This window comes from Babylonia areolata, chromosome 3 (assembly GCF_041734735.1).
Source record: "Babylonia areolata isolate BAREFJ2019XMU chromosome 3, ASM4173473v1, whole genome shotgun sequence".
NCBI lineage: Eukaryota > Metazoa > Mollusca > Gastropoda > Neogastropoda > Buccinidae > Babylonia > Babylonia areolata.
Window position 1 is genome coordinate 30,737,650 of NC_134878.1, and position 14,690 is coordinate 30,752,339.

At 39.8% G+C, this 14,690-nt stretch overlaps 1 protein-coding gene across 2 annotated transcripts in view; it reads left to right on the forward strand.

Moving 5' to 3' along the window:
* LOC143280544 (regulator of telomere elongation helicase 1 homolog) overlaps positions 1-14,690 on the forward strand; it is a 49,603-nt gene that overhangs the window by 10,409 nt on the left and 24,504 nt on the right. For both annotated transcript variants that reach the window (XM_076585234.1, XM_076585233.1), the window contains exons 9-21: positions 37-102; positions 760-907; positions 2,228-2,266; positions 3,001-3,073; positions 5,200-5,300; positions 6,082-6,143; positions 6,277-6,351; positions 6,815-6,899; positions 8,328-8,460; positions 9,202-9,315; positions 10,969-11,009; positions 13,539-13,624; positions 14,534-14,611. In XM_076585234.1, coding sequence (XP_076441349.1) covers positions 37-102; positions 760-907; positions 2,228-2,266; positions 3,001-3,073; positions 5,200-5,300; positions 6,082-6,143; positions 6,277-6,351; positions 6,815-6,899; positions 8,328-8,460; positions 9,202-9,315; positions 10,969-11,009; positions 13,539-13,624; positions 14,534-14,611 — 1,101 coding nt within the window. The remainder of the gene's footprint in view (positions 1-36; positions 103-759; positions 908-2,227; positions 2,267-3,000; positions 3,074-5,199; positions 5,301-6,081; positions 6,144-6,276; positions 6,352-6,814; positions 6,900-8,327; positions 8,461-9,201; positions 9,316-10,968; positions 11,010-13,538; positions 13,625-14,533; positions 14,612-14,690) is intronic.

The following is a 14,690-nucleotide window of genomic DNA, read 5'->3' on the forward strand; positions in this document are numbered from 1 at the left end:
CACTGCTGATGACTTTTGTTTGGTTTGAACTTCCAGTCTCGAAAAGCTCATGGGATTGAACTTCAAGGGAACATCATCATATTTGATGAAGCTCATAACTTGGTAAGTCAGTGGCTGGGAATTTTTTACTTGTTTAGGTGTGCTTGTGTTTAAGTATGCTTAATTGTCTGTGTAGATTAGTGTGTGTGTGTTTGTATAAAAAGAATTCTTGTTTAGAAAGGTAATTGACAAATAGAGCTATGGTATAAAATTCTTTTGATATTTCATCTGATTCTAGAACAAAAGAACTAACAAAGAAAGGGTTAATTGTTTTTATTTTTTTGTGTATGTGTTTTTGTTTTTGTTTGTATGTGTCATCACTCACCTGAAGACATTCAGCAGGAGACCACATTTTATAATATGTATATCATTTTTATATTCTAAAAGTATTCCACTGCATAAGTATGGATTTTTTTTTTTTATGTTAGAGGATTTTTTGACTGGGTAGACTGCACCATGAATATTTTAACACATTCATTGTTGGAGGAGTTTCTTCAGAGGAGAGCAGGGTATGTACAGGTTTTGAAAGTTAATTTGTCAAAAATGACCTTTGTCCTTAAAAGTCTTGAAAAAAAAAAGACCCATGTTTGTAACTGTTGTAAAATTTGGGTTGGGCCCCACCTTCCTGTGCCGAACCCTAGACACAGTGAATATGAATTCACTGCCCTGATGGTGGCAAAAGGCTATGGGACCTTTTAACCTTTCACCTTACTGTGACAGGAGCGTATCTGTGAGGAGAGTGCATCGTTTGAGCTGAGCTCTGTGGACCTGGCCACGGCCATTGAGGAGACCACACAGCTGGGGGTCAGGCTGACCGAACTGGTCAGCTCAGAGACCGACATGGGCGATGCAGGAGACGGGGCAGTAGGTACGTCTGCACTCATCATGTTTGGGGACGCGCTGGCCTTGTGGTAACGAGCCTGACTAGGAATTGAATTTCTGAGGGTTCAGTTCCCATGAGTAGGTACATCTGCACTCATGTTGTGGACATGCTGAACTTGTACTGAGCCTGAATGGGAAGTGAGTTTGTGAGGGTTCAGTTCCCATGAGTAGGTACATCTGCACTCATGTTGTGTTCATGCTGAACTTGTACTGAGCCTGAATGGGAAGTGAGTTTGTGAGGGTTCAGTTCCCATGAGTAGGTACATCTACACTCATGTTGGGGACATGCTGGCCTTGTACAGAGTCTGAATGGGAAGTGAGTTTGTGAGGGTTCAATTCCCATGAGTAGGTACATCTGCACTCATGTTGGGGACATGCAGAACTTGTACTGAGCCTGAATGGGAAGTGAGTTTGTGAGGGTTCAGTTCCCATGAGTAGGTACATCTGCAGTCATGTTGGGGACATGCTGGCCTTGTACTGAGCCTGAATGGGAAGTGAGTTTGTGAGGGTTCAGTTCCCATGAGTAGGTACATCTGCACTCATGTTGTGGACATGCTGAACTTGTACTGAGCCTGAATGGGAAGTGAGTTTGTGAGGGTTCAGTTCCCATAAGTAGGTACATCTGCACTCATGTTGTGGACATGCAGAACTTGTACTGAGCCTGAATGGGAAGTGAGTTTGTGAGGGTTCAGTTCCCATGAGTAGGTACATCTGCACTCATGTTGGGGACATGCTGGCCTTGTACTGAGCCTGAATGGGAAGTGAGTTTGTGAGGGTTCAGTTCCCATGAGTAGGTACATCTGCAGTCATGTTGGGGACATGCTGGCCTTGTACTGAGCCTGAGTAGGAAGTGAGTTTCTGAGGGTTCAAGTCCCATGTAGGAATCAAGATTTTTTTTGCTCATCACCTCTCCACTTCACCTTTAATTAAGTGGTGGTCTGAGTGCTGGTGTGAATACGTAAGATTTCACCAAAAGCTTTGAATATTTCACTATGTAAAATGTACAGTTTTTTTTCCCCCAAAGAAATCGGCTTGAAGTTGTTGGCCTTCTTTGATGCCATGTTAACAGTTATTTTTCAGTGAAACTTGTGCACCACAAGCAAACAAAGAAGGTTGAGGAGGGAGCATGAAGAGGGCAAGAGGTGGTGGGGTGGAGAACATGGTGACACTTCTGCTTCTTTCTTGTGTCAGATAGTGTTAAATTGCTGGCTTTCTTAACACAGGAAGCAAACGGAGAAAGCGTTTTGATTATTCAAAGTGTTTTGTTTGAATGGCATGCGAGATCGTTCATTCTTCTGTGTTACAGTTCCTGAATTCACGCTTGAAGACATCATTAAACTGAAAAGTAAGTTTGCTTGTACAATACTTTACATAGATTTTTTTTTTTTCATGAGCACATGGAAAAGTCTGACAGTTTCAAAAGATGAGTGTGAGTACTGAGCTGTTTGGTGCAAGTGATAGCTTCTTGATAAAAGCCACAGCGTTGATTTCAACTTTATTTTTGTTCACTGGTGTTCTGTGGGTGTGGTTATTGTGTCCCATGAACAACTATGTGCACAAGCACACACAGATGTGTGTTAATTTGGCACATCAGCTCCCACATGCACATGCATACACAGACTGTGTTAAGGTAGTGCATTATCACCCATGTATCATGCACACGCAGACCATTAGTTTAGTGCGTTAACACCCATGAAGATTTGTACACACAGACTGTGTTAATGTAGTGTGTTATCACCCATGTAGACATGCACACACTGGCTGTTTTAATGTAGTGCATTTAAACCCATGTAGACCTGCACATACCTACTGTGTTAATTTAGAGCATTAACACCCAAGTAAACATGCACACACCTAGTGTTAATTCAGAGCATTAACACCCATGTAGCCATGAACACACCTACTGTTTTAATTTTGAATATTAACACCCATGTAGACATGCTTACACAGACTGTGTTAATGTAGTGCACTAACACATACATGCACATGCACACACAAACACCACCCCACCCCCTCTCCTGACACACAGGCAGTGGTGTTGTCAGCGATGATGTGATCATGGTCCATGCTGTTGGACAGAGACCTTGCTGGAACTGGAGGAACTGATAGATGCTGAGCCCCTTCACAACATGGAGGCCACCAAACCTGGCATGTAAGTTCCTGCACTCGACAGCCAGGGTTTCCTTCAGTCATGGATGTCTTGGAATAATCATGGAAAATAATAGGACAATTTCCAGGCCTGGAAAAATCCAGCAAATCGAATATTTTACCCTGCAAAGTCTGGAAAGTTTTTGAATTTTCATGATACCTTTTACCACACCTACAGTATTGAAGAAGATTTTGCTCAAGTAATTTAAAAAGAAATAGCAGTGGTGAAAAATAGAATATATGAATGTCAGTGTCAAGAGATTTTTTTCTGCGGCAGTGTTTCAACAAAATGCAATGTATTAAGTGTTTTATTGTTGATGCTGTCATCCATCAGATGTGCTAGTAAATATTAAGCCAATTTGAATTACTTTATAGTCAGTACGAAAACTGAAGTCCATCAGTTTTGATGGATTTTGTGGTAATTCTGTATTGCATAATTATGCTCATGCTTGTAAGGTTGTGTGTGACATTGTTATGTGGTCTTGGAAATTTATGGCATAGTTTTGGGAAAAACATGAAAACAGTGTGGAATTGTAGTATTTGCTCAGACTTGTGGGTACCCTAGAAAATGCTCTATGGTAATTTCATGGTATGATGTATTCACCCAAATATGTTCCCTACATGCTGAAAGATTTTATGTGTGTATGTGTATGGTCAAGTGCCAATGCAAAGCAACATGTGTCTACATTTTTGTTCCTTCCAAATTGTGTGACATGTTTTTTTATATTTTATTTTATATATGGTTGGTATTTTTCATGACATTGAAAGTTTCTTGACATTTTGAATTGAGATTTTCACCACAAAGAAAAAGAGCAGTAAACTTAGCAAAGGAAGCCCATTTGTCTGATTGCTATGTCTCTGCTTTAGTTCATATCACAGGGAAAAACTTTGTTTCAATACATGGAACACAGCTGATGTTTAAATGTACTTCCTCCTAAAATATGCTGTGTATCTGCTGGTAATCAAGTAAATCAAGTACATAATGGAGCTAATATCTAAATGCAGTTTTACATGAAAAAAGATGTATTTCACTAATTTACCATTTTTCTTTTTTCTATTTCTCCTCTCTCTTTTCTAACGAAAATTGGAACAGCTGACAGAAAACTTCATACATGTATTTATAGTTACATATTATATACATAAGAGCACACTTGTGTGCATGTGCACACACAGTACTTAGCAAACCGTGTGCTTATGCAAGCAGAGTCCTGAATAATGCATGCATAATGAATCAAGTTTATTGCATAAAAACATTTAAGATGTGTGGTGCCTTCCATTACTGGATACCCACCCACCCAGAAAGCAAAATATGCCAAAGTAAGACTTGGATTAGTTATGTTATGTCTTTTTCCCAGAGTGGTGATCTGGGAGCTAGTTCACGAATGAGATGTGAAAAGCTTGATAGTTGAATGGTTTGAGCATAAGGCTTTTGATATGAGAATCCTGGGTTCAATCAGAGTATTGTGCATGGCAGATAAAGGGTGGAGAATGGTTTTCTGAACACCTATCACAATATATGCTGACCTGCTAGTGTCTTCAACATGTTCATGTCTACATACATGCTGGAGATCAGATACACACTTTAAAGATCCTGTGATCCATGTCTGTGTTAGGTGGGCTCAGGATTATGTACTTAGCCTGCATGCACATCTATGACTGCATACATGGTTGGATAAAAATGGTCATACAAACTAAAGTCCACTCTTTGATATTAGTTAACAAGGGAGAGGGAGTTGCAGCCCATGAACACAGATTTTAGAGAAAAGAATGAGTTGTGAAATAAATCATGTGTTCAGCATGGTAACAAAGGAGTTGTCTTAACAAAATTTGATGGAGAAAAATCTGCCTTCATGCGCAAACATACAAGATGGCCAACTGAAAGGCACCTGGTTTAAGCAGGGCAGTTCAGATTTCCACGGATAGCTTCATGTTAAAAAAGAATCTGAACACAGTGCAGCACAATGGAACGCTACACAGTACAGTGTAACCAAGGAATTTTACAACACAGATGAATGCATAGGCACCCACTTTCATGTGTCTGCATATACTATAAAGACAAACACACCTCACATGCACCCCATGAGCACACTGTAACAATTGACATTACTGAAACCACTTTGCTTGTTCCAGGTTCATGTTCGAGCTGATGGCTAAAGTGAACATCACCTTTTCCAGCAAGAGTTTTGTCATTGACCTGATGGACAAGATGATCTCCCACTTGAACACTGATGGTTAGGAGTTGGAAAGACCTCTGTTGTGTTTTGTCATGTCTGTGCCTAGAAACCAACAGTACTGTATTTGTGCAGAAATGCCACCGGTTACAATTTCACCTGTATTTCGTCAGCTCTTTCGCAGTTTGTTCCGAAATTACGCCAGTGTCAAAATTGTCCTGATAAGTTTGTTTACATAGCATGGTCACATGCTTTCCTGTCGTAACATTACCCAGACACTCTAGACCTATTGATTACAAGGCCAGGGCATTCACTACTAACCTTGGTCTCACATGATGATGCTCAGCTAATCATGTGCATGTTTACATTGAAACAGCATTGAGTAGACCAATCAGCTTAATTGTAGCAGTTCCACTGTGTTGCAGGTAGGCCCAAGTGTTTGTATGCCTTGTATTGATAAAATGTACATCTGCCGATGTGGCTCGGAGTCTGAGTGTTTCTACCAGATTCAAAATGTTCCTGCCAAATTGACTGGGGTTGGCATATCTATTTGCGCATTCTCATTCCTTTACTGTCAGCTGTCTTGTCTGTGCCTAGGAACCAACAGCCCTGTATTTTGGCATTCTCATTCCTTTACTGCATACATGAAAACTGAAAATGTGATAGTCTGTATTATTATTGTGCATTGTTATACGTCTAATACATGAAAAACCCAGATAAACTTTTCAGTGGTATTTATTTGTCTGTCATCATTTAAGTTGGAGTTTGATGGTCAGTTCACTTTTTCTTTTCTTACAAGTTTATGAACAAGACTTCCTTCAGCATTTCTGCTGTGTTACAGGAACTTCCAGTGCCTTACACTCAAAAGGAGCAGGTCTCTCAAAGGTGGTGGATGCTTTCAAGGTATGGTTTTGAATATTCCACATTAGCTGTTGCATTACATAGAGCTGGTTGTCATGTTTAGTATTGTTTTGTTTTTTTGTAAGTGTTTGTGATGTTTTTATCATTGACTTTTCTTTTTCATTCTTTCTTTCAGATTATTTTCAACCAGGAGCCTGGAGAGAACTGTTCTGTCAGTCAGCACAGAGAGTCTTTGGCTCAGCATTACAAGGTATCTGTCGTGTGTGTGTGTGAGGAGGGTGTGTGTGTGTATGTGGGGGATGGGAGTGGGAGCATGCGTGAGTCACCTTTGTTGTGATTTTTATATGTGGATGATTGAATGTCATTTTGATTATCCTATGCACATACCAGATCCTTCTATTTGAAATAAAAAAAAAGAGTCTTGATTTGTTACTGTGTTTCGACAGTGTGGAAAATTTGCACAAGTGATGGAAATGGAAAAAAAAAAGGCTTTTGATTTTGTACAGGACAGGAAATGTCACTCGTTGAATTTCAGTATTTAAGTGAGTTATGGAAATTTCAGATTGAAAAATTTTAAAATGCAAAAAGGGTGTCGGTTTAAAACCAGTGTTTTTCTGTCGGGTTGATTGGTTTTTTTTTTTTTTAAATACAAGTGCGTACCAGCTGAAGTGATCTCTCAGATGGCAGAAGGAGAAGGCTTTGTTGGTTTTCAGGTTCACATTCAACAGAAGGACAGCAACAGTTACAAGAAGAAAAAACTGGACTCTTGGGCATCAACTGGAGCACAGGACAAGTCTGGTCAGTTGAAATTGTGTGTGTGTGTGTGTGCTTGTGTGCGTGCATGCATGTGTTTATGCATACATGCGTGTACAAATTTTGCAGAAAAATTAAAATTCAGGAATTGTGTCCAACAAGCTTTTGGCATGGATACAATTCTCTCTATGGAAATCAGATTGTTTTGACTCCATAAAATGTCAACATTTTTTCTGCTTTGTTTTCATTGTTTGGGTCTTCCTGAAAATTCTCTAGATTTGGTCGTATTTTTACTGAACTTGCATTTATAAACAAAATATTTTACAACAGTTGTTTCATGTTTGTGTTGTGACTGCAGAGTGACATTTGAGAACGATCATATTATGTTTGTATTGTGACTGTTTAGCAACATTTTGACGACGAAGATTTGTTTATGTTGTGACTGCAGAGTGACATTTGAGAACGATAATTTCATGTTTTTGTTGTGACTACAGAGTGGCAATTGAGAACGACTGTTTAATGTTTGTGTTGTGACTGCACAGTGACATGTGAAAACGATAATTTCATGTTTGTGTTGTGACTGCAGAGTGACATTTGAGCATGGTGATTTCATGTTTGTGTTGTGACTGCAGAGAAAATATGAGAATGATTTCATGTTTGTGTTATGACTGCAGAGTGATATATGAGAATGATGATTTATGTTTGTGTTGTGACAGCAGTGACTTTTGAGAATGATGATTTCATGTTTGTGTTGTGACTGTAGTGACATTTGAGTATGCTGATTTCATGTTTGTAACTGCAGTGACATTTGAGCACAGTGATTTCATGTTTGTGTTGTGACTGCAGTGACATTTGAGCACGATCATTTCATGTATGTGTTGCGACTGCAGAGATACTTGAGAACAATGATTTCATGTTTGTGTTATGACTGCAGAACTATACTTGAGAACAGTGATTTTATGTTTATGTTGTGACTACAGAGATATTTGACTGCAGAGAGATATTTGACGATGATGATTTCATGTTTGTGTTGTGACTGCAGAGAGATATGTGACTGCAGACAGATATTTGACGACGATAATTTCATGTTTGTGTTGTGACTGCAGAGAGGTATTTGACAATGATTGTTTTATGTTTGTGTTGTGACTGCAGAGAGGTATTTGACAATGATTGTTTTATGTTTGTGTTGTGACTGCAGAGAGATATTTGAGAATGATGATTTTTTGTTTGTGTTGTGACTGCAGAGAGATATTTGACGATGATTGTTTTATGTTTGTGTTGTGGCTGCATAGAGATATTTGACAATGATTGTTTTATGTTTGTGTTGTGACTGCAGAGAGATATTTGACAATGATGATTTCATGTTGTGTTGTGAGTATGGAGTGATATTAGAGAAAGATGACTTCCTGTTCATGTTACGACTACAGAGCGATACATGAGAACGATGATTTCCTGTTTGTTGTGTGACTGTAGAGCGTGTGCTGAGCTACTGGTGCTTCAGTCCTGGCTACAGCATGCAGGAGCTGAAGGCCCAAGGGGTCAAGTCCATCATCCTCACTAGCGGCACCCTGTCCCCCATTGACTCCTTCACGGGAGAAATGCAGATGTAAGTCTCACGTTTCTGGACACTGCTGTTTTTGTTATCTCGCTTTGAAAACAATATCTGTGTAAGGGATCTCTGCAAATGGTTTTCAGCAGAGACTCGGGTTTTGGCACACATCTGACAGACCTGGGGGAATCTGGTGAACAGTTCTGTGAGGCACCCCATAAATTCTTCACATAGCTGAGGGAGAAGAAGAACAGGGAGAGAAGAAGATCTGTGTAACCCTTTGACTTGCTGACAAGTGTGCTTGTCAGTGGAGGGCTGTCACCTGAACTGATGTAAGACAGAGCTTGCATGTCAGCGTGTGAGTCACCAATCTTTATTTGGACTTGCCGTTGCCTTCCTTTTGCTCAGCAAAATTGATCGCACCATTGAAAAGTGGAAAAAGAGAAGTAACTGCACTTCAGACTCCTGCCACACTGACCTCATTTCACCAGGGTTCAGCAGTCAAGGGGTTAATGATATCTATTTTTGAAATCAGGTGTGTATGAAAAACAGTCTTGTATAAAGAGATTTAAGGAATAGAGGGAATGAGGGGAAAGGGAGAGGAAGGGGGTCTTATGAGGAAAATACAATGGAGTATTGGACTTTGCAGTGTTACTTTACAGCACAGAGTGCACTCTGCTACCTTGTGTGTATATGTATACGTATAGATATGTGTATTTGTATTTGTGTATATATATATGTGTATGTGTTTGTGTATGTATATTTATGTGTGTATACATGTGTGTTTGTGTGTTGCAGACCATTCAGTGTACGCCTGGAGAATCCCCATGTGATAGAGAAGCACCAGGTGTGGGTGGGGACACTGGCCTGTGGTCCTGACGGTGCTCAGCTCAACTCCAACTATCAGAATAGGTCTGACGTTGTCTGGTGAACAGATCCTATATAGATAGATGGTTAAACGCTTGGCGTATATCAGAGACTAAATTAAGCTTACAGCTGGGCCAGAGACTAACTCAAGCTTGCAGCTGGGCCAGAGACTAACTTAAGCTTACAGCTGGGCCAGAGACTAACTCAAGCTTACAGCTGGGCCAGAGACTAACTCAAGCTTACAGTGACTAACTTAAGCTTATGGTTGGGCCAGAGACTAACTTAAGCTAACAGTCGGGCCAACAACAATGTGACAGCTGTATGATCAGTGGTTTCTTGACTGTAGTGGGAATTTGTGTATAGCTTAGTCTTTAGTGAAGGGCTATGACTCAACATAGAAGGCAAGTTTGCACTGTCTCTTAGTGCTGCAGCCTTGGCCTTAGTTGACCCTTAGCGATCTCGCCAACGCCTACTGTCCTAAAGCCCTCTTGGCCAAGAGAGTGGGGATGTAATTTGGGCAGTTACACTCTCCACTGTAATCAAATTGTAGTCCAGATAGTTAGGACAGCAGTTGCCTCAGCTGATGTTCTGATGATCTCAGACACAGCTGACTGTCCCTGGGAAAGGCACTTTACTCTGATCTTCCTCGTTCCACCCAGGTGTGAATAGGTACCTGACTTCAGTTGGGGAAGGTAAAAACAGCGGAAGGAGAGGATTAGTCCCGAGACACAGATGGATATGAATTGACTGCTCTGATGGCCATAAAAGGCTATGGGACTTTTAACTTTTTTTTCCCTCTGTATATAGATGCTTTCTGTTTCTTTGATCTGTTGATACTTGTTGCTTGTCTCATTTTTTCGTTTTACTTGCTTGATATTAGACGAACCTGAAAATTGTTGAAATGTGACAGAATGAGGGAAAATCACAGATGTATGCATGAATGACTGCTGCATTTCTGAACTCTTGTTTTGAAACTATAATTTGCACCTGTGTGCGTATGTTTGTGTGTGCATGCATGTGTATGCTGTAGTCTTGTGAATGGACTTGTAGTTAAGTTTTATTAAAAGCAGTAATTTTTTTTCTTATATGTGTGTTAATGCATTTCATTGTGTGTCATTTGAATTGATCTGAAAAAAAAGAAACAATACTAAAAACTGTTAACATTCATGTCTGAAGTGGTCATTAACAGCTCTTTCCAAACATGCTATTACTTGATAGTTTCAGATTTTTTCCAGTGTCATTTCTTTTTAAATCGGAGCAATGCTAAAAATCAGTAACAGTTATGCATGAAATGGTATCAACTCTTTCCATACATGTTGTTACTTGATAGTTTCAGAACATAATTTCTTAAATAGGTCTCACTTGTGTGGCACTGAAGTCTGAATGCAGGTAATACTACCACTATTCACCGCCATGTTTAACTGTTTACAGCCAGGACTTTCACAGACATTTCAGCAGCTTTATCTGGTGGAGCAAGAAAAGTTTAGCATAGAAGATACTCTCTACTATCAATAAGTTTAGGGAATGACCTCACATAGGAGCAGAAGATGCTTCAAAGAAAGGGATTGTGAATTGTGTTGATTGTATGGATGGAGTGCTGTTGTTGTGAAGCTTATGTTACTTTTACAAAGCTATGTAACTTTGAGCTGTGTTATGGAATTGAAAAGCAAGCAGCGTTCATCAATGAGTGTTTTTCAGGTTCACAGATTCTTACCAGTCATCTCTGGGGAATTCTATTGGTACGTATTGTGGAGTGTTAATCTGTATGTACAGTGGAACGTTTACTGTGATGAATATGCAGCATTGTACTGTAAGGTCATTCAAGTTTGATTGATCCTTTTACTTCTCTTGGAGCATGGAAGATTTCAGCGATAACTTTAAAATACCGTAAAGTTCGGTCTATAAGCCGCGACTTTTTACTCCAGCTTCAACCTCTGTGGCTTATACAATGATGCGGCTTAATTGAGGATTTTAACGATCCCGGGAGTGTCATGTTCTCTTCTATTCATAGCTGCCCTTCAGCTCACCAAAATCATGATTTCTGTCCAAGAAGTTTTGGATGAGCTTCAGGATAACTGTTCACGTTTTATAAATCAAATCCGCACACATTAAAGCCTTCAGATCAGCATTCAGTTCTTCTCTGCTCAAGCGTACACCCTCATCATGCCAAAAACGCGACGTTATGCCTATGATGCAGCCTTCAAATTGAAGGCGATCGACCTAGCAGACGACAGTGCAAGCGACAAACCAGCAGTGACCTCCACCTTCATGTTTATGAAGTCAAAGCGAGGCTGAAGTCAGTGACAAGATGGCGGAGGAAGCTGTGCTGGTTCTCTTCAACTCCGACACTGAAGACGAAGATTTCAGTGGATTCAGTGAGCAGGATGACATTGAATAAATGTGACTATCCCTAAATTATGGATCTTATTTTCGTTGTGTTTGTTAATTATTTTTTTGTGGCACTAGCAGTATTTTCGCTTGCTTTTCTTTCTGTTGTTCCCGCTTGTGTTTATTTCATAACCTACAGTGTTGACAGCTTTTCTGTAGTATCAGTATGTGTTCCGGTACCGGAAATAAGTGCGGCTTATAAGCCAGTGCGGCTTATGTATGTATAAAGTTCAATTTTTTCCAAAATTTAGTGGGTGCGGCTTATATACCGGTGCGCTCAATAGACCGAACTTTACGGTAACCATATTCCAAATTCATAGGGAGTTGCTGTGACAGATTCTTTCAACTCCTTCTACCTTACAACTCCATGCCTGCTATACAGCTCTCCTGGACCAGCACTGCATGAGACCTCTGCAGGAAAAAAAGAAAAGAAAAAAAGAAGGGGTAGTTCACTAAAGCGGCGCAAACTGATTGAGAATTGTTGATTTGACAAATTGAACAAAGCTTTGTTTTCATGCTTCCAGTATCTGTAAACGGTTCAGATTAGAATGCAAACTGTACCAAGCAAGAATAACTAAACTAGAACAGTATAATGGTGTGAGAATCCTCGTACCTGGTCCACAGGGGAAGTAATCATGGTTCAAGTTAACTAATACCTGGAGTCGAATGAGTTGTGCGTTGGAATTCTGATCCAGTGTTCACCCCTGATCAGGGTTTGAGGCACATTTCTGCATGGTGCTGTGTCCTTGGGGAAGGCCCTTTACTCTGACTTCCCTCCATCCAGGTGTGAATGGGTCAGGGAAGGTCAATACAGTGGAAGGAGAGGATTGGGTCCTGCCTTCCTATGCCACTGACGCTGAATATGAATCACTGCTCCTATAAGTGTAAAAGGCTATGGGACCTTTAACCTCTTTTAATCTTAAATGATTAAACACATATTTGACCAACAGCAAACCAGATGAATCAGAAACTAACATTCAAACAACAGTGATGGAGTCTCCCGTCGGACTGATGGATGAGTAGGCAGGCAGGCTTATCTGTCGGTGTGTGTCCTCAAACAACATATCCGGATGTAACAGATTTGATTGTTCTAAAATGAACTGTTTTTATTTGCTGCAGAACATTTAGGACATTTGAAAACTGATTTCAGTGATTAATGTGCAGGAGGTGAATACAAACATTGTAGGTACTTAAATTGTTCATAATTATAAGTGGGATGGAGATATATTGCTGATAATTGAGTATTGACAAATTTTATCAACAGAATTATTTATTTTTAATCATGAATCATGAATTTCATGAACAAACCAGAATCCACTGTGTGTGTTAACTATAGCGGAGAGTATGGTATGCGCAGGTGTACATTTACATGTAACCAGTTCACCTTTCTTTTTGTCCTGTGAGAGGAAGGTGGCAGAATAGTTAAAATGCTCATCTGCCAATACAGTGTTTGAATTCTGGTCTCAGCCTTTTCCACAAAGCTTTAGTGTCTATTTATCTGGCTGGGATGATAAACTGAAGTCCTGTATGCAGCAAGCACTTGGCGCACTGAAAAAGAACCCATGACAACAAAAGTGTTATCCTCCATCAAAATTCTGAAGAAAAAATCCATTCTGATTGGTACGCAAATATACATATGTGTACACTGTATGCCTAACTAGGCGTGTTGGGTTATGCCGGCGGTCAGGCATCTGCCTAACAGATGTGGAGTAGCATATTTTGTCCAAATACAGTGACACCTCCTTTAAAAAAACAGGAACTGGTTGTGAAATACACGTAAGCAAAGTATACTGGTCAAAAGTCACATTTCAGGAAGAAAGATTCATCTTTGCTGTCTGTGTTTTTCAACTGGTTGTCATGGGGTGACCCTGTGTTTTCAGTGAATTTTGCCCGCGTGGTTCCCAATGGATTGCTGGTGTTTTTCCCATCTTACCCTGTGATGGAAAAGTGTGTGGAAACTTGGCAGGTATGGGGCAAAAACCTGTTTAGGAATAAGACTGACATTTTGGTTTTGCTGATTACTGAAAAGTTACAATGTGATCCTCTCTGAGGTTTTGTTTGATGTTTATTAAGAGAATAAGTATTTAAACAACTTTTAACCTCCTTATTTACTACGTTTTTTTTTTAGTTTCATTGGAACAGATGGATCTGATGAGCAGAAGTGTGAATGTGGTAAAAATAATACAGTAATAATTGATATTTATCTCTTGGCATTATTTTCTTGACTTTTTCCCCCGTTTTATTTGTTGGATACAAATATATAATTGTATTTAAAGATGGAGAGCATGCTCAAGAGTTTTAGTGACTTCAGAAAACAACTGCCTGTGGATACTTGGCATACATGAACAGCAGCCATTTATGATTTCAACACTACATGCCTAACAAACAACAACAACAACAAAATGATGCATGATTTTTTTTTTCTGGTGTAAGACACTGTTATTAAAAAGCAAGATCATTTAACCAAAAGCTGGTGACCAGTTGGTTTGAGATAAATATTTCACAGGAAAGTTTGTGTCGTGGGGTTTTGATATCTTGTCTCAAAACTCTTGAAGATTTCATAGATGACCAAATTCACATTTGAGCATTGTAAGTGCTGTTCTTTTTGTCTATCCATTTGTGTATGCAGGCATGTGCATGGTTTTTGGTATGTGTGTGTTTGTTGTTTTCTCATGGGCCGAAAAGATGATTTTAGGATATCAGAATTTGTAATCATTAGAAATCATAAGGGTGATTTTTTTTTAGGGTTGTTTTGAAAGCAATGTGTGTGTTAGGTAAAGCATGGCGATGTTGTGAAGCGATTTGCCTGGAAGTCAATGGAGAGTGTTGGACAGTGCAGTGGGTGGATGAAAAGTGATGAACGTCATGATTGCAGAACAGCAACGTGTGGGACAGAATCATGGCCTACAAACCTGTGGTGCTGGAACCCAGAGGAAAGGATGCCTTCACACAGGTAACCAAACATGGTCACAGTGAAGAACTGTCAGTAGATGCCAGTTTTACACATTGTCACACATATATCCTTATGTCAG